This window comes from Garra rufa, chromosome 6 (genome assembly GCF_049309525.1).
Source record: "Garra rufa chromosome 6, GarRuf1.0, whole genome shotgun sequence".
NCBI lineage: Eukaryota > Metazoa > Chordata > Actinopteri > Cypriniformes > Cyprinidae > Garra > Garra rufa.
The window spans coordinates 44,313,184-44,334,098 of NC_133366.1; the positions used below are offsets into that span (position 1 = coordinate 44,313,184).

The 20,915-nt window shown below is 35.8% G+C and overlaps 1 protein-coding gene and 1 long non-coding RNA gene across 2 annotated transcripts; one reads left to right on the plus strand and one right to left on the minus strand.

The window, feature by feature from the left end:
• Positions 1–8,954: 8,954 nt before the first annotated feature.
• LOC141336074 (uncharacterized) lies at positions 8,955–12,063 on the minus strand. The gene is made up of 4 exons (XR_012355686.1): positions 11,842–12,063; positions 10,738–10,862; positions 10,281–10,383; positions 8,955–9,327 (listed from the first exon to the last, which is right to left on the minus strand). It is a non-coding gene; the product is annotated as an uncharacterized lncRNA (long non-coding RNA).
• A 4,001-nt stretch (positions 12,064–16,064) lies between these two features.
• Positions 16,065–17,581, plus strand: LOC141337398 (carbohydrate sulfotransferase 12-like). Its single transcript, XM_073843210.1, has one exon. The coding sequence runs from the start codon at positions 16,103–16,105 to the stop codon at positions 17,144–17,146; it is 1,044 nt and encodes a 347-aa protein (XP_073699311.1). The 5' UTR covers positions 16,065–16,102; the 3' UTR covers positions 17,147–17,581.
• Positions 17,582–20,915: the final 3,334 nt, after the last annotated feature.

The window sequence follows — 20,915 nt, forward strand, 5'->3', positions numbered from 1 at the left end:
TCTTGTTTTTCAAGGTCATCAGGTCTAACTCTTTTTTTTCCCTTCTGTTTTTCTGAAATCATATAAAAACATGTCACAAACACGTCGTCTCCTTTTGTGTTCCGAAAAAAAAAGAAAGAAGGACATACGGCACTAGAACAACACCAGGATAAGGAGAAACTGTTGAGGGTGAGTGAATAATGGTTGAGTGTTTAAGAAGTGACCCAACTAACACTTATACGCTACGGTATGTTGTTTATGCTTTCACAGCGATAATTGAGGCCTATCACTTATAAGATAACTGTTTAACAATAGTACAGTGTTTAGAAAGATTTAGAACAACTAAAATGCATGGGAGTGTGACCTAGTGTTTATAATGTGGTTAATGTGGTATTTATAGTCTAAAAAAGCTTTTCCTCATTTGTAACCAAATTACCCTTGTCACTCAATTAGTATACAGAGTTTTAGGCCTAATTATGAATAATCAGATTTGTTTTATGACATTATAATTACAGATCTTACAAAGCAAGTTAGGCTTAACTTGCAACTTGCTTTTAAACAATTTCAACAGGCTCATAATCAATATAATTTAAAAAGAATGTAGTCTGGCAAGGCAGAGTTTTTCCATAGTGTACAATGCTATGTTCACACATTTGTGTGAGTTTAGAGTGTAAAGGAGTCCAGCACTTGTAATGGAAGATATAAATCAAGAGTTTTCATGTGGAACATTCTGAAATGTACAGTACAGGAGGCAATAAAGTTGGTGAGTGATGGATCATGTTTTGTGGTGGTAAACTGTGAACTCTGACTTAATCATACATGTCTTTATATCTGTTTTTCCTCATAATTCTCAACTTGATTAATTTATAAGACAATAATATTTAGTATTTAGAACTGGTATAGACTACTGGCAAAATAAGAAATGCAGAGGCAGCTCCACTGTATTTTTCTTTTGGGAGCAGTATTGATTATATTCTTCATAATTTGCTGGGACGCAAAAAGATATGGGACTTTTTTACATGCAAACGGCTTCGTCACTAAATTTCACACAACTCAAAATGCGCCAAGAACATCGAAAGCGTATTATAAGAGAGCTTTGCTCGGCCAATAGCAGCCTGAATTTTACAGAGAAATCAATCACATTTGACCAGATTCCAGACCATGCCCTGAACCATCTCATTGTGGATGATCATCATGGTGTTATTTACTGTTTTGTACCGAAGGTAGCATGTACCAACTGGAAACGAATCATGTTTGTGCTCAGCCAGAACCTGAAGACACCGGATGGAGCTCTGTATCTGGATCCTCTTGACGTACCATCAACGCTAATCCATAATACTACGTTGCATAAGACGATTAATAAGATTAATAAAAACCATTACGCCTATGGAATGTCCCCATAAAACATGTAAACCCAACATGTGTGTGTGTGTGTGTGTGTGTGTGTGTGTGTGTGTGTGTGTGTGTGTGTGTGTGTGTGTGTGTGTGTGTGTGTGTGTGTGTTTTGCTGTTTATTTCAGTCTAATCTTAAATCTAATCTTAATTTTATTTTGGGTAGATGATCTTCAGACCACACCTAACTAAGGTTACACATTTTTCGCATTAACCAACACAAAGTTGACAAACAGGTAGGCTGAGGTTGCATTCTCACAATGTTTGTGCTAAAACATAACAGTAACTTGGTTCTAGGTTACGTCATTCTTTAATAATACAAATGCAGTTTGTTTACATAAACAATTTTGAGGCCAGATTAAAACCATCTTTATTGTATTTTAAATCCAGACTCCTGTTTTATGATCCTAACCTAGATTCTTGACCCTTTTAACCTCTTTTAACACAAGATGGCCTTTTGGTTAATTTCTTCTGTTTTTAGTTGATCAGGTCAAACAATGTTGCAACATTGTTTTTTTTTTCTCTGAATATGAACTGATGTAGATATGGATTATAGGTATATGGATTAGGCTTAAAGGCTGTTTGGCGATTTTTAGAACATGAATGATATATATATATTTTTTACATCTTTTTATTTAACTTTTATGTCAAATATAATATTTGTCTAAAACATGTCCCCTGTTCATTCATAATTAATTAAATGCAATTAAAGCTTTTAATATGTAATGTTCAACCTTCTTTTTTTCCTTTTCTAAAAATCAATTAGCTGCTCAAAAGATAAACTGACATATGTTGGGTATTATTGCTTGTATATACCTGGAATCATAGCCTGTTGCCAAAAGCTGCTGCAGGGTCGTAAGCAGGCTTGATGAAAATTAAAGAAATTAAAGACAGTTGCGTATAGATATGCTCAGTAAAATATATACAAACTCAAAGTTGCTCCTGCGATGATCTTCCTGAATTCCAAAATCCGTCCTTAGAGAATTAATTGCTTCAACATAAGGCTGAAGTGTAAAGGTCTCCATCTTTATACACTAATGATAAGAACTAAATAACATTTCATGCTTCTCATTGGCTGAGTTTTGCAAAGGAATGCCCAACTTATTTATTTCTTGAAACACTCTCATACCCTATGAAACAGAGAGAGAAATTTAAAAAAAAGATGGTCATTTTATAATATATATTATAATACATAATATAGCCTACATTAATGGTAATAGCGTGGTTTGATATGTGCCACAGTACTTCTTATGATATATGCTGTGGTGTTGTAGGGCTATTATTAAACTAACAAAGTGACTTACAGCACAGAAGTATTGTTGGCCATCTGAGGTGAAAGTCAATTTAATAAAGCATTTGCGTTTTAAATGAATAAACTTTCTCTTTCAAACTGCCCCCAAAAAGGTACATAATGAATTTGTGAATTGTGAACGCGACTTATGTTGAGCAAAACCAAAAGATTCGAGTTACTCAAATCCTTAGTATCTGTTAAGAGGGTAGTGTGTTTGTAGATAGTAGCCTGGTGATTGAAAACAAAATGATTACACATGGACAGGTGAGTACTATAATGGCGAAGTGAAGCGTTCTGAACCAGCGAAGGTTTTAACACAAGTATATCTGTTTGGTATGGAAGTTTTTTCCTAACAAAATTAAAATGAAAATTTAAATGCCTAAAAAGATCAAATAATAAATCAAAATCTCAAAACAACTCCTCAAATGATAAATCAAATGCTCAAATTAAGAAATAATAAATCAAACTCTTAAAATGGCTTCTCAAATGAGAAATCAAATGTTCAAATGCGATTTCATTTTCTTATTTGGGGAAGCATAAACTGTATCAAAAATCAAATTAAAAATCTTTTGTATTTTATATTTAATTTTCATTATTAACCCAATATTAACCTGTCATAATTAAATCTATAATTCAGTGCTCAAATCATAAATCAAATGCTCATACCGACATGACAAATAATAAATCAAATTCTCAAACCAACATCACAAATGGCAAATCAAATGCTCGTACGGACATCGCAAATGATAAATAAAATACTCAAACGGAAACTGCAAAAGGCAAATCAAATGCTCAAAGTATAAATCAAATGCTCAAATGGACATCGCAAAAGACAAATCCAATGCTCAAATTATAAATCAAATTCTCAAATGATAAATAAAATACTCAAACGGAAACCGCAAAAGGCTAATCAAATGCTCAAATTATAAATCAAATGCTCAAATCGACATCGCAAATGATAAATCAAATGCTCAAATTATAAATTAAATGCTCAAATGAAAACCGCAAAAGGCAAAACAAATGCTTAAATGATCAATCAAATGCCAAAACCGAGACCGCAAATGGCAAATCAAATGATCAAATGGACATCGCAAATGATAAATCAAATACAAATGAGGAGTGTCAATCAAGCATAGTGAGGGCGGAGCTTTAAGACGAGACGAGCAAGATCACGAGTAAAATCATAGGCGGAGTTTCACATTTTTGCCTGGAGGGGCACCTACCGGCAGAACGCAAGCTCAGATTTTTTTATACCACAGTCCACCATAATTTCATACATTTTAATTGTTCATAATATATATAACTTACTAATTCTACACACTAAAATAATTAGATAATATAAATAAAATTGAGAAAATGTGAAAATATATTTTTAATAATGGCTTTGGCAAAATCAATTGGCTCTGGTCTGGGGGGGCAGTGCCCCTCCCTGCCCCCCCCAAACTCCGCCTATGAGTAAAATCTTTGCTTGACAGGAGCGAGCTGCCATCAAAACCTGCCACAAAGATGAGTGTGAACGAACATACAGTACCACCTGGGTCTTTTTCTATTAAATTGGCACCTTGTACAATATATAATTACTTTTTTTTTTTTCCCTAAATGCAGCGAGTCCTGCTACAGCGTGAACCACAACGGTAAGCACGATAAGTCAATATTCAACATTAACCAAACGCTTTAGCCTGCCTCAAGATCTCACTGTTTACACTCCGATTCATGCACGTGAGCAAACAGACAGTGCAATTTCTACACTTATTTACCTGTACCGTACCTTATATTTTATTCCCTTTATGTAATAGAGTTAATACAGAGCACGTCCCGTGGCAATAAGCGCCGGCGCCGGTGTTCTATTTAGGGGTACATTTCATATCAGCCAAAAAATAATGAAATCAGTATCAGTACTTTTTAAATTAATAAACTAGGAGGTTGAATAATATATCCCTTAATGTGCTACATTAATTATTTGGCAAGCTTAAGCTCTAATGAAAATTAACATTAATTAACATTAAAGGTTGTATCAGCGATTTCTAGCCTGAAACATAAAGTGTCAAATTCAGCTGAGCTTTCTTCACGATCCGCTCGCTGCCTGCCCCATAAATTGTCTGTGAAAAAACCGCGTCTCTCTGGTCAGCCTAGGGTCCGAGATATGCCAAAAAAACAATCGGCACTACCAACCTTTCCACAGATAAACAAACAGTGTTCCAACCAATCAGCGTCAGGGATTTGGTGTTGTGGACTTTAGCTCCGCCTCCCTCACATCCCTGCACCAGTAGGAAAGTCCACAACACCAAACCCCTGACGCTGATTGGTTGGAACACTGTTTGTTTATCTGTGGAAAGGTTGGTAGTGCCGATTGTTTTTTTGGCATATCTCGGACCCTAGGCTGACCAGAGAGACGCGGTTTTTTCACAGACAATTTATGGGGCAGGCAGCGAGCGGATCGTGAAGAAAGGTCAGCTGAAATTGACACTTTATGTTTTAGGCTAGAAATCGCTGATACAACCTTTAATGAAAAATAACATTTGATTCATTATTTTGTCAACTGTGTTACTGACAAATACTGTGTCAAATGAAACATGAATGAAGTACCACATGTTTGATAACAGATTTGTTTGGAGGTTTTTGAATCTGTTCACCAGTTTGAGGTTATCTGTCCAACTGATTTAAAAATATGAATGTGGGGCTTCATAATGGGTGTTCTGTGGGATGCTATCATGAAAGATGGAAATTTTCTTTAACATAAATACTAGGGATGTGACGAGATCTCATGGCACGCGATCTTATTCCTGAATGACAACGATTCAGCGGTGTCTATTACAACTGTTTCACACACTCCACTGACGCTTACGATGTTAAGGTATTAAAGACATTCAAATCTGCATTCTTGCTTCTGCTGATTCAGAAAGAGCAACACAAACTAAACCAAATAATAATCATTATTACTTTGTTATAGACATTTAAATAACATAAGTACTGGAATAAAACACATAATTTTTACAGTCTATGGTATTTTATTTATCATTTGAGAATTTGATTTATAATTTGAGCATTTGATTTGTCTTTTGCGGTTTTTGTTTGAGTATTTTATTTATTATTTGAGCATTTGATTTATCATTTGCGATGTCCATTTGAGCATTTGATTTATACTTTGAGCATTTGATTTGCCTTTTGCGGTTTCCGTTTGAGTATTTTATTTATCATTTGCGATGTCTGTACGAGCATTTGATTTGCCATTTGCGATGTTGGTTTGAGAATTTGATTTACTATTTGTCATGTCGGTATGAGCATTTGATTTATGATTTGAGCACTGAATTATAGATTTAATTATGACAGGTTTATACTGGGTTAATAATGAAAATTAAATATAAAATACAAAAGATTTTTAATTTGATTTTTGATACAGTTTATGCTTCCCCAAATGAGAAAATGAAATCGCATTTGAACATTTGATTTCTCATTTGAGAAGCCATTTTAAGAGTTTGATTTATTATTTATTAATTTGAGCATTTGATTTATCATTTGAGGAGTTGTTTTGAGATTTTGATTTATTATTTGATCTTTTTAGGCATTTGAATTTTCATTTTAATTTTGTTAGGAAAAAACTTCCATAGTTTGGTTATTACTCGAAGCTTTTCAAAACTGTTTATGATGTGGCCATCTAGTGGTCATAAAAACGAATAACACTTTCCAAAGTGCTATGTTCCATAACAGCCACTGGTTCACATCTGGTTCTACAACTGGTTTTTATATTTTATAATGGTCATTGTCAAAGTCATTAATTTGTGTCGGTGTACTGGCACTAAAATAAGTTAAACAAATAAAACATAAATTCATAAATTAAATCTATGATCTGTTTATTCCCGTTCGAAAACTAACCATATTTTAACTTCAAACAAAACCATAAAACGTGGTTACTATAGTTAAACCATGGTAACGACAATCTAGCTATAGGTTTTTTTATACTAACTAGTTTAACATGGTGTTTGTAGTCAAACTGTGCGTCGTTTTTATACAAGCTTTGGAGCTTCGGTGTCGAACATAACATAGTGCAGGTCCTTCAAGAGAGTCCAATAATGACTGATTGCAGAGATAATGACTGATTGCAGAACAGCAGAACCATACGTCACAGCAGTCACACGGCAGCAGCGCCACGGCAGCAGGCTCAGACGGTAGTGGGCGGAGTCTCCTGCTGCAGCCCAATCAGGTCCCACAAAATATCCGTCCTAAATAGTATTCGAAAATAGAATTGGTATGTCCTAAAAAGTATTCCAAAGATTTCCGGACGGTCTACTACAATTTACCTTTAGAATTCGAAGTACGGATTAATGCGCACTCTAACGGCTATTATATTGCCCACAACACATTGAGTGTTGAACGAGGATTTGATTAGAACTACAAATACGCATAAAAAGTGTAAAAAACTACAAACATGGCGTATATGCGCGACCAACGGATGGGTAGAAAAATGGGGTTTAAGTTATAAATAATCAGTGTGTAACCTTATAAAAAAATATATTTATTTAATGTTATTCGCGTTATATTTCATGTGCAGCAACATAATGAACTTTTATAATGGCAGAAACAAATGATGAGAGTCTGCTGGCCAAAGAGCCCTTCATGTTTCACTTTGAATTTAAGGATGATATGGACATTTCCTTAATGAGTGTGTGAACAAATCATGCCTCTGGATTAATTGCATGTTTAAAGAGTTTTGATTTATTTAGGTTTAAACTAAGTTAGTTAGGTGAGTAATGTGTGGTTATTATTGTTGTTAAATGTGTGCCTTCTGTGCTATATGTTTTGTTTGATTTTGTAATTTTTTTTTTTTGGAAAATCCAGTTTATGATGGGTATAGTGTATAGTACATGGTGTTATGTACAATGAAAAATTGGTTAATACTGAAATGATTAGGTAAAAAATATAGTTTAACTAAATAAAAACATTCTATTGCTCAAGTTTTGTTTTGTTTTTTGTTTGAGCTTTGTACTCCGTTTATACTGTTTAAAAATATATGGAAAAATATAGACGTTTTTCCTGAACGCGGAAGTAAGTCCGACTCTTAACTGAAAGAATGCTTTGCATTTCCGGTCTGCATTGTTTCTAGTCAAATTAGGGTATATTCCGAGCTAATAAACTAATGTTAAACCTATTAAAATGTTTTTAAAAAGCACATGGCTCCATAGCGCCATCACTTGGCAATGTCGCAATGACCGTAATTTGTCAGTGCCTCACTTTAATGAGTGTGTAGATGACACGAAGCAGCGGACGTTAGCTACATTAAAAACAGATGGACGCTATTTGAATGGGTTCCTATGGAGACCGGAACAGAAAAGCATTCAATCTGACGTTAGAATTCGTAATGGCGGCGCTCATCGTTTACTCAGGAAAAAGGTCTATAAGTTGATCATTATTTTCACCCACTTTCGATCTCAGATGGAGACTCCGCCCACTACCGTCTGAGCCTGCTGCCGTGGCGCTGCTGCCGTGTGACTGCTGTGACGTATGGTTCTGCTGTTCTGCAATCGGCCCTATCTCAGAGAGTCAGCTGCTCTGAAGTGAACCAACTTTCATGTTCCAGAACAAATATCGATTTGTAACACCACTTACTAATTTAAAATGTAACAATAAGGCATAAATAATGTTATTCTTACGTTAAATTATTTTAACACAATGTTTACAAATGCATGGTAATCCAGTGTGTCCATAGGTAGGCGCTTTATAAAATTTATATATCACAAAAAGCTGGTACAGTCTTCACCTACCTGTAATTGGTCAGATACTTAAGACTATGTCTGCTAAATATATGTATTTGCTTATTCGTTCATTCATTCATTCATTCATTACACTCTAAAAAGTGCTGGGTTAAAAAATAACCCAACCATAACCCAGCTGCTGGGTAACTATGGGACAGAACACGCGTTGGGTTGTTTTGACCCAAGTGCTGGGTTAAATAATTTGACCCAAAATGCTGGGTTGTTTATTTGACCCAACCAGTGGGTCAGATTAACTGTGTTGCTGGGTTAAACACTACCTAAATATTGGGTTATTTGTTGTCTAATTGCCTTGCTACCTTTATATTTACCAATAATAATATATAAATCACAAAAGAATGTAAAATTATTATTGTTTTTCTGTAATACAGTTACACAACACAAAAAAATGCATCTGTAAATGTCAATTTAATGAGTTTTCATATTTCTTTTTAATACAGTTTTCAAATAGGTGCAGCTGTCACACATTTTGTCCCACACTTACAGACACAAATAACGGTTTTAGTAGATCAGTTTCCTTTAATCACAAAACTGTAAACAAGGCACAATATATTCCTATTCTTTATGTCAACATTGCAGCAGCAGAACACTCAAAAATGAATTATTACCACATTAGAATCATTCCAAACATCGTGCCATTAAAACTAAGCCAAACAAAGAGTCCACCAGACAATTCTTACAATTTAAAACATGTTACAAGTGGATGAAAAAAAAAAAAAAAAAATTTTGCCCTCAAAAACTTCACACATGAAGACTTATGTCCATCAATATGATATACTGCAAGCTGGAGAAATTCCCAGGCAACAAGTCCGCTTCAATGGCATGGCCTGGAACAATGGCGAAGGTCTAGAAATGTTGTCTCATCCCAAGGCTCAAATCCACCATGTTGGTCCCCACCTGTTAATTATACGGCATTTAGTCTTGCAACATAACTAACATTTTAAGTTAAGTGTATTTTATGAACATAAACAGAAGCATGAAATAAATGCTCATTTTGCTTCTCAACTTTTCATACAGTTGTGGTCAAAATTATTAGAACACTAGTATTTTCACCAGCTAAATAAGGTTTTAAGTCAGTGATTTCTATCTTTTGCTGTAGTGTGTCAGTAGGAAATATCGGTTTACATTTTCATTCATTTTGCCATTAATTGTGATAATCCAGTGATATTTTTGTTTGCACAACAGCCAGTGCTCCACACAGGATCTGTTCTCATCATCATCCAGAAGAACTGTGACAGCGTCTCCAAGATGCTCCAAGAGACCTTACTGCAAAGCTACAGTACTGTTAAAAGTTTTAAGCACTTGTCTAAAAATGTCATAAAATGATGCTGTCACAAATAATGTCATAAATAAATGTTCTTTATCAATTAACCTTGATTAACTAAATTAAATCAACATTTGGTTTGACCATCCTTTTACGTTTAAAGCAGCTTTTGCCCTACACTAGGTGCACTTGCACATAGTTTTTCAGGTAGCTTTGCAGGTAGGTCTCTTGAAGCATCTTGGAGATGTTGTCACAGTTCTTCTGGATATAGTCTGTCTCAGTTTGTTCTGTTTCTTCATGTCATTCCAGACAGACTGGATGATGATGAGATCAGATCTCTGTGTGGAGGATTGGCTGTTGTGCAAACAAAAACCTCACTGGATTATCACAATTAAAGGCAAAATGAATGTTTGGAAATGTAAACTGATATTTCTTACTGACACACTACAGCAAAAGATAACAAACACTGACTTAAAATCATTTTTTAGCTGGTGAAAATACTACTGTTATAATAATTTTGGCCACCACTGTGTTTATATATATATACACACCCTTATTAGAGCAGAAAACGTAAAACAAAACTTACAGGTTGTACGTCAATGAATGGCCTCCGGGATTCCGTGGTTGTGGGTCTGAAGACCTTTTATCCAGAGTGGGCAGGACTTTGAAAGCACTTTCCCCTTTAGCATCTAAACCATAGGAATAATATGCAAACTGTGAAACATATTTTATAATCAAAACAACAAACTGAAACACTTTCATATGAAGATTTCTTCATTCCTTTAAATAATGCAAATTAATTCCCACCCTCATTCAACTACTGCAGGTTAAGTTTAGGTACGGGGTCAGATTCAGGGATGTAGAATATGCTCATGCAGAATAAGGCATCAGTTTGTGCTTCATAAGTACTAATTAACAGCCAATATACAAGCTAATAAGCAACTAGTTAAGTGTTACTGTACCATTGTATTTACCAGTTGATGTGTGTCAAATACAGTTGCATATGTTTTTTATAGATTGACATATTATAAGAAAAAGCTTACCTTAAGTCATGTCACCTTATCCCTTGCTGAGCACTCGCAAGAATTAGGTCTGCAACTGTAGCCCAGTCTTCAAAAAGTCTGCCTCTGGATATAGCTTCCTAAAGTCTTGTGAAATCTGATAAAATCTGAAAAACAAATGTGGTTCAATAAGTTTAAGGTTTATACTGGTCTCCTAGTTTGTAATGCAACACAGGCATTCACTAAAATGCCGTTCACATGCCGCGCCTAAAAACGCGTGAAAACGCAAGACGCGTCGCTTTCTCATTCTTTCCAAAACGCAGCTTGCTCTCACATGGCGTCTGCCGTTGCTAAGCAACCATGTCCCGTGCCTGGAAAAACGAGCTTCCATTACGAGCGTATATTGGCATCTACATCTGAAATAACAAACTTCAGTGCGCAAAAAACACGACATGTGAACGTCCACATACACCACGAGAAATTAAGTCTAACTTTACATACTGTAGCTAAGACAACATTACATTTAAGTAATAAACAATAGTACATACCAGTCATATTGTGGTTTAACATTATTAAAGTAAGGGACATAGCGTTTTAGCTAATGCAGATAAGTTACCTCAAGGAAAAAAGCGCGAAAATGCTCAACATAAAACATATGGATCTATCGTTGGATTCGGCACGTCGCAGACATTTACTTGAAAAAATATGCCCTTAAAAGATAAATTTTTGTATGAAATTATCTAATTTTGACAAAACATTACAAAGCCATACAGTATGCAGACAGTAAAGGAACTTACCCCCGTATTTCTGACCTACTCTTTCCATAAGGCGTTAAAATAAAGGCCATGTATACTGTAAGTTATACAAATAACACTACACACACACACACACACACACACACACACACACACACACACACACACACACACACACTTTATATAACAATAAAGCGATTGTTGAGGCAAAAAAGTACATCGCTAGGGCTAGGCTGCTTAAGTTAACTTACAACGTTCGTCATTCACGGAATAAAATGCCAACCCCGCACAGCGACATATCAAATATTGCATTAAACAGTGAAATCAGTGTGCTCTAAAACACAACTTATTAAAAATAAAGGTAAATAATGATATAATCATATTAATTTACCTTATAATCCTGCTTGCTGCGAGGTGCGTGACCGCCTGGGGAGGAGACGAGTGAAGAATCCAGAATGTTCGATGAAGTGAAAAAAATAAACAAACCGGTTGGGTCAAAATAACCCAACCCAGGTGTTCATAGTGAAAGAACCCCTTATAGTCCATTTGACCCAGCATGATCAACCCAACTGTGTGTTTACAGTGCCTCAAACAACCCAACATTTTGACCCAGCACAATTAACCCAGCAATGTGTTTACAAAAATAACCCAGCACTTTTTAGAGTGTAAAAAAAAAAAAAAAAATGGCTTGGTGCTACAAAATAAACAGGCCAAAACCTTGGGTTAAAATGAAAATGAACCCCAAGGGCTGGGTAAATATAGGCCAGAACACATTTGAGGTTAATTTTACCTAGCAAATTGAGTTTATTTAACGCATCATTAACCCAGGTAATGGGTTAATTCATTTTTATTATAATATCGCTTATTTTTTTTTACTTTATACGTGAAATAATGTTTACAGATTAACATCTAAATTTATGTAAATACCCCACACAACCATTGGTTTGCATGATAACTTTCTTTTTATTTTTACTTTATTTGTCATTTACAGCATTGTTTATCGTTTTAATGCATACATGTTACCTATTTAAACTCTTTTATAGGATGTATTGACATGTAGAGTGCAGTTGGTAGGCTAATATTACTTAAAATATGATACACGTTTTACATAATTATTTAACATACAGGCTATGCTATTTAAACAAGCATGTGATAGAAGTAGTTTACTTAGGCATCTGTACTCAATACAATCATCGGTAAACAAAGGAAGGAATTCAAGAGGAAGTAGAAAGGAAGACTGTGTTCTATCAAGACTAAGGCTGGGGCATACGGGACTTAATGCAACATTAAATATAACAGGAAATCATCCAACAGGGTTGTGTGATTGGTGTGGAGTCAGAGAAACAGTAGAACATGTTCTCATTCAGTGCAATAAATATGCTGAGGATAGAAGGAAAATAATTGAAGAACTTCAGAAAAATGGTGTGCAGCAATTAACATTAAAAGAACTTTTAAATCCAGTAGGAAGTGATAATCTATTAGTAAGATTTCTAAAAAGAACTCAGTAATTCATAGAATATAAAGATTATTATTATTGGGGTTATTATTAATTTTAGTAGTAATAGTACTATTATTATTATTATTATTATTATTATTATTATTATTATTATTATTATTATTATTATTATCATCATCCCTCGTCCCTAGTCTGGAAAGGACCTGGGCTGTAGATGGAGGAGCTGAACACGCAGCAACATCGAAAGGCCGGGTCCTGAATCTGGGATGAGGGAAATTACAAATCTCTGATTCATTGCTCACAGTAGATGGCGGTAATGCTCTAAGAAGCGAGCCGTCAATAAAAAACGAGAAAGAAGAAGAGTAGTTTACTCTGGCCAGAGCCATACAGAGACATACCTCTCTGTATGGCCAAAGAACTTATACTGACAAGAAGTAAAAGTCAATAGAACGTTCCATTGCAACATGGCAAATATCAGCTGCTTTGTTTAAAAAAAAAGTACTTTAAAGCTAAAATACACAACCTGAATCATGACAACATTTTAAAAAAAATTTTTATTACTCCTTTCCGTTTATTTCTTAAGAATTTTTGTATTATATTAGGCTACTTCTGTTAATTATTAAACCATAACTCGTTTGTTATTAAAAGGATTTTTGTACGGTGGCCGAGAGAGGTCAACGCGCTGCAAACTTAAGAAAACACATGCAAACAGAAAAAACGACAACAAATTAAGAAAACATCTTCATCAGTTTGACAACACGGGCGCTGCAAATCCTCGCAACGCAAACACAAATACGGATACGCGCTGCAAATTCTCACAACACAACCAAACTCAGAAACGCGCTGCGAACGCAGGAACGCTCTGCAAACACACGAACGCGCTGCATATAGCACGGTCCACAACGGAATGTTTCAGGGGGACTTCAAAAAGTGACGAACCCATCTGGGACCTGATTATTTGTTCAGTGGCTGTTGGTCAGAGTAGAGGTGTTATCGGTGAACTATCACCTTTTAGTGATAGTATAGTATCACTTAAAGGTGATAGTGATATAAATAATCAGGTAATATAGTGATATAAATAATCAGGTCCCAGATGAGTTCGTCACTTTTTGAGGTCCCCCTGAAACATTTCCGTTGTGGACCGTGCTATATGCAGCGCGTTTGTTAGTTTGCAGCGTCTTCGTATGTTCGCAGCGCATTTCTGAGTTTGGTTGTGTTGTGAGAATTTGCAGCGCGTTTCTGTATTTGTGTTTGCGTTGCGAGGATTTGCAGCGCCTGTGTTGTCAAACTGATGAAGATGTTTTCTTAATTTGTTGTCGTTTTTTCTGTTTGCATGTATTTTCTTAAGTTTGCAGCGCGTTGACCTCTCTCGGCCACCATATTTTTGTATGTTTTGTACGTACCCTAACCTTTGTTATTAATGCAATTAAAAAATTTGACAACACAAAATTACGTATATTATCAAAAACAGACTTTGTCTTGCATTTATTTTTCGCAAAATCTTTGCTCTAGCATTATAAACGCTGAACTAATACCAACATATATAATTAAATTAAGGACATGCATCAGAAAAGTGGGAATGTTAGACAATAAATATATGACAGGAATATAACAGCTTAACAGTAAACTGTTTTTGCAGTATTATCTTATATTAATGTCCCTTAAAGCATGACTAAAAACTCCAAAATTATTTAATTATTTAGTTATGAAAGACACAGCAATACATCATGTTCTGTAAGATCATCGATATTTGTAGTGTGATCCATGGGTTGAACACGTATAATATAATGTATAAATACAATATATATTTCAGACCTATAATAGTAAATAATAATAGTAATAGTAAATGCATTAAGTTGCATAAAATAAAAATACAGCAGGCTGCCTCAAATGTAATAACTGGATTCCACAATTGATAACATAAAACATAAATAATAATACAATACAACTTTTACTGTAGTAGTCACAACATTTACTGATGACTTAATTTGAGAAATTGTCTATTGCACTTCTGAATTGGCTGTGAAAATTTTGGGTGCGTAAGATATGATGAATTCTGATCCGTAAAATAAATCTAACGGTGTAGAGTGACTTTTTGCACTTTTTAAGGTCACACACTACCTCCCTGCAGTCATTGCGTTCTTTTATTTCCACTTTGACTTCTGTTTCGTTGTCATTCTGTCTGCTTCTGTGCTGTTGTCCAGTTGGAATTTTCACTCCAGAATGGCGGCCGCGCTGTTGCTGTTACCAAAACAGCAACAGAGTTTCGCCTCTTGGTATTCTATACTCATTGGTGTGGCTCTGACTCTGGCACACCCCGAAAACAAGTACTGCTCACTGCAGAGCCAAATGGCCTCCAGCTCCACCTCTCTTGATGTCCAGCTCCACCTCTGAGTGAACAAATGGGTAGGGATAGGGTAAGGGGTAGGGTTAGGGTGTGGTTAGGTGTCTATCTCCACCCATTACCTCCAGCAAGGGGGAGCTGGAGCTCCAGCTCCTCCCCCGACACGCACACAAGACAAGTGCAGGATCCAGATTGAAGTCATAAAAAGCGCCACGAACACGTCGTCTTCTTTTGTGTTTCGAAAAAGGAAGAGACCATATGGCACTAGAAAAACATCAGGATAAGACGATTCTATTAAGAGTGAGTGAACAATGGTTAAGTGTTTACTTTAAGAAGTAGCCCAACTAACACTCATACGCTATGGTGTGTTGTTTATGTTATCACAGCGATAATTGAGGCTTATATTACTTAGAATATATCTGTTAAACAATACTGCATTATTTAGAAAGATTTAGAACAACGAAAATCCGTGAGAGCATATAATGTTTATACTATAATGTGGTATTTATAGTCTAACAAAGCATTTCCTTATTTGTTTTAACTAAATCACCCTGGTCATTTACAATCTGATTTGTTTAATAATATTACAATTGCAAATCTAGGAAAGCAAGAAAGGCAAAAGTTACAAGGCAGAGTGTTTATGCTGTACACACTGTCAAGAGTTTTAATTTGGAACATTCTAAAATGTACAAGTACAGTGCAGTGATGGATCATGTTTTGTGGTGGTAGATTGTGAATTCTGACTTAATCATACATGTCTTTATTTATGTGTTTTTCCTCAGAATTCTTACCTTGTTTCATTTATGAGACAATAATGTTTAGTATTTAGAACTGGTATAAACTCCTGGCAAAATGGGAATGCTGAGGAAGCTCCAATGTATCTTTCTTTTGGGAACAGTTTTGATCACATTCTTTTTGATCACAATTTGCTGGGAAGCAAGCAGACATACAACTTTTTACCTGCAAACGGCTTCATCACCAGATTTCACAAAGCTCAAAATGCGCCAAGAACATCGAAGGCATATTATAAGAGAGCTTTGCTCGGCCAATAGCGGCCTGAATTTTACAGAGAAATCAATCACATTTGACCAGATTCCAAACAAAGCCCTAAACCATCTGATTGTGGATGATCATCATGGTGTTATTTACTGTTTTGTACCGAAGGTAGCATGTACCAACTGGAAACGAGTTATGTTTGTGCTCAGCCAGAACCTGAAGGCACCTGATGGAGCTCCATATCTGGATCCTCTTGACATACCATCAACGATAATCCATAATTCAACATTGCATAAGACGTTCAACAAGCTTTGGATGCGCTTTGGACGTTACTCCCGTCCTCTGATGCATCACAAACTGAAGAACTACACAAAGTTCCTTTTTGTACGGGATCCTTTTGTACGGCTTATTTCTGCTTTTCGGGACAAGTTTGTTAAGGCTGATGAGTATTTCTACAACCTGTATGGCTCTGTAATGCTTCAACGTTACGCTAATATTTCAAACCCCCCTGACTCTGTTGAAGAGGCCTTCGCTGCAGGTATTAGATTGTCCTTTACTCACTTTATTAAGTACCTGTTAGATCCACAGACTGAGGAGGAGAAACCATTCAATGAGCATTGGCAGCAGATGTACAGACTCTGCCATCCGTGCCAAATTGAGTATGACTTTATTGGGAAACTGGAAACTCTTGATGAAGATACAGAACATTTGTTAAAGATTCTTGGGCTGGGTGATTACATTCACTTTCCCCCAGGGTACGAGAACAGGACAGCGCTAGATTGGGAACAAGAATGGTTTGCAAACATTTCAGTAGCTGACAGGAGAAAACTGTACCATCTTTATGAAACAGACTTTAGATTATTTGAATACGACAAACCTGAGACACTTCTGGATGAGTGATTACAAATTACCCTCTAAAAACTGAATGTTTTTTCTACTTTTGGATTACTACAATCTTCTATTTTACTATATTCTTCAGACCACACCTAACCAAGGTTACAGATTTTCATTCACAGACTTTGACCTAGTACATGTTAAGGAACTGAACACAAAGTTGGCAAACAGGCAGGTTGAGGTTAACAACAGCAGGTTCTGTCATTCTTTAATGCTACAAAAGCAGTTTGTTTACCTAAACATTTTGAGGCCAGATCTTTATTGTATGTTAAATCCAGACTCCTGCTGTGATCCTAACCTAGTTAACACAACATTTTTTCTCTGTATTTTTTCTCTGTATATGGATTAGGTAAATACAGAATAATGTTTAAAGGCTATTTGATGATTCTTAAAACATGAATTATGTATTTCTTTTTCTTTTAAGTTAAGTGGACTATAACATGTCCCCTATTCATTTATAATTAATTAAATGCAGTTCAAACTTTTAATGTTTAATTGTCTGCTTTTTTCTCTTTCCTAAAAATCAATGAACTGCTCAAAAGATATAAATGTTTTATCCAACTGGTATTACTTGTAATAGATATCCAGAAGAATCATATCCTGTTGCCAAAAGCTGCTGCAGGGTCGAAAGCAGGCTTGATGAGAAAGGTGCGAAATGCTCAAAGAACCTTTATCCAGGGGTTTTCATGAATACCAGATAACTCCCAGTCTCTATAATTTCCTGTTGATAATCATACATTACCCATAGGAAATAATCAATAGAGTCAAAGGCCATTTTCAGGCTTTTAAAACATGTTTGATAAATACCACAATGATGGAAAATTTAAAGTGTCAAGTATGTTCATGTTCACAGGAGACAGCAAGCTATTCTGAAGAACAGGCTTTGCACATTTCATCCTTAAACCAACATAATTTCAGAACTAGTTGTATGCATGTGTATTCAGAAGGTGCACAGTGTTGTATTTACTTTAGTACTCAAATACAGTGCTTTTGATAGGTAAACAAAGCTTTGCATGTGTCATGCCCTAAAACTACACACAATCTTCCTCCTGGGGCTGGATTCATGAACATCTTGAATAAATACAAACGTGAATCATTGAATAATTATTAAGAATTGCTTAAATACATTCTTGAGAACTTTTTTCTGAAGAATAAAATTACAGGCTATTTTTTTCATTTGTTTTCTGATTGTGTATTTTATTACTTGTCATGTCTCATGTAACACAATTCAAAACATTATTGAAAATTTTAAAGTCCATGTTTAAACCTGTTATGTATCTTATGATCATTTTTTAACATAAAATGTTATGTTTTAAGATAACTGCGAGTATAGTCTATAGTCTATTTTTTCAAACAAAAGTAAAAAATAAATAAAAATGTTTTGTACCTGTCCGTCCTGTAGGTTGGGGCATTGTGGGTTATAGGAAAACATATATTTCTGGTCTATGTGAATGTGGGAGTATGGAAACAATTAGACATGTTTTTTTGGAATGCAGGAAGTACAATGTAGAAAGAAAAACACTTTTTTGTAAATTGGCAGAACTTGGAGTTAAACATTTTTCTGTTACTTCTTTATTTGGATACAGTGACAAGCATAACCTGGTATCTGATGCAGTTCTTCAGTTCTTGCATGATACAGGAATGTACAGGTCCTTCTCAAAAAATTAGCATATTGTGATAAAGTTCATTATTTTCTGTAATGTACTGATAAACATTAGACTTTCATATATTTTAGATTCATTACACACATTTGAAAGTAGTTCTAGCCTTTTATTGTTTTAATATTGATGATTTTGGCATACAGCTCATGAAAACCCAAAATTCCTATCTCAAAAAATTAGCATATTTCATCCGACCAATAAAAGAAAAGTGTTTTTAATACAAAAAAAGTCAACCTTCAAATAATTATGTTCAGTTATGCACTCAGTACTTGGTCGGGAATCCTTTTGCAGAAATGACTGCTTCAATGCGGCGTGGCATGGAGGCAATCAGCCTGTGGCACTGCTGAGGTGTTATGGAGGCCCAGGATGCTTCGATAGCGGCCTTAAGCTCATCCAGAGTGTTGGGTCTTGCGTCTCTCAACTTTCTCTTCACAATATCCCACAGATTCTCTATGGGGTTCAGGTCAGGAGAGTTGGCAGGCCAATTGAGCACAGTAATACCATGGTCAGTAAACCATTTACCAGTGGTTTTGGCACTGTGAGCAGGTGCCAGGTCGTGCTGAAAAATGAAATCTTCATCTCCATAAAGCTTTTCAGCAGATGGAAGCATGAAGTGCTCCAAAATCTCCTGATAGCTAGCTGCATTGACCCTGCCCTTGATAAAACACAGTGGACCAACACCAGCAGCTGACATGGCACCCCAGACTATCACTGACTGTGGGTACTTGACACTGGACTTCGGGCATTTTGGCATTTCCCTCTCCCCAGTCTTCCTCCAGACTCTGGCACCTTGATTTCTGAATGACATGCAAAATTTGCTTTCATCTGAAAAAAGTACTTTGGACCACTGTGTTTTATCAAGGGCAGGGTCAATGCAGCTAGCTATCAGGAGAACTACATACACGTGTAAAAGGTGTTAAAAAAACTACAAACATGGAGGATATGCGCGACCAATGGACAGGTATAGAAAGGATTTTGAGTGATAAATAATCAGCGTGTAACCTGATAAAAAATATTTTTTAAATGTTATCCTCGTTATATTTCATGTGCAGCAACATTATGAACTTTTATAATGATAGGTTTGGTCATTAACGTTTAAATACATAATTATGCAAACACAAGAGCAGAGTTCTCGGCATGAAAGACTCCTGAAAGAACGTGCCTCTTCATTTCTCTCTAATACGGTAGGAAAATTAAATTAAACAAATTAAACGAAATGTAGATAATGTTAACTGTGATGATTGACAGGGCAGTTTTAACAGTGACAGGATTCAGGTAACTAAGCAACAGAGCGTCCGTTAAAAAAGCAGTTATGACGAAGTAGTATGTCCCAAAGCTTGCCTATTATTCTGCTACATACTCAAAAGTATGTACTTTTTCTTCACAAAAAGAGTACATACGTTTAGGTGGTAGTATAAGTAGGCGAATTGGGACGCAGCAAGAGAGTGTAAGAGTTCGGCACACGCGACTTATTCACAAAGTAAGTGTAAGCGGTTTTTCCTTGACGCAACCCATCAAAAGGCTTATATAAACGTGGCAAAATAAGCCTTAACAGTTATTAGTGGTGCAACAGTGTGTTCATATATAGGTTTTCGATGCATAGTGCAAAAGGATGTGTATTTATTTGTGTTTTAAACTCGTGGGGAGCGAAATTAAACTGTCTGAACCCAAAGTTGCCTGTGTTGTGCACCACGCCCACTTTTGGAGCATTTTTCAAAACTGTGGTGAGAGCACTGATCTATATAATGCTCTCAATCAACTTCTGGGCCAAATCCTGACTGATAGCAACCCATTCTTTCATAATCACTTCTTGGAGTTTGTCAGAATTAGTGGGTTTTTGTTTCTCCACCCGCCTCTTGAGGATTGACCACAAATTCTCAATGGGATTAAGATCTGGGGAGGTTCCAGGCCATGGACCCAAAATTTCAACGTTTTGGTCCCCGAGCCACTTATCACTTTTGCCTTATGGCACGATGCTCCATCGTGCTGGGAAATGCATTGTTCTTCACCAAACTGTTGTTGGATTGTTGGAAGAAGTTGCTGTTGGAGGGTGTTTTGGTATCATTCTTTATTCATGGCTGTGTTTTTGGGCAAAATTGTGAGTGAGCCCACTC

Coding starts and splice junctions, on each gene's coding strand:
- LOC141337398 (XM_073843210.1), top strand. CDS start 16,103: ATGGGAATGCTGAGGAAGCTCCAATGTATCTTTCTTTTGGGAACAGTT.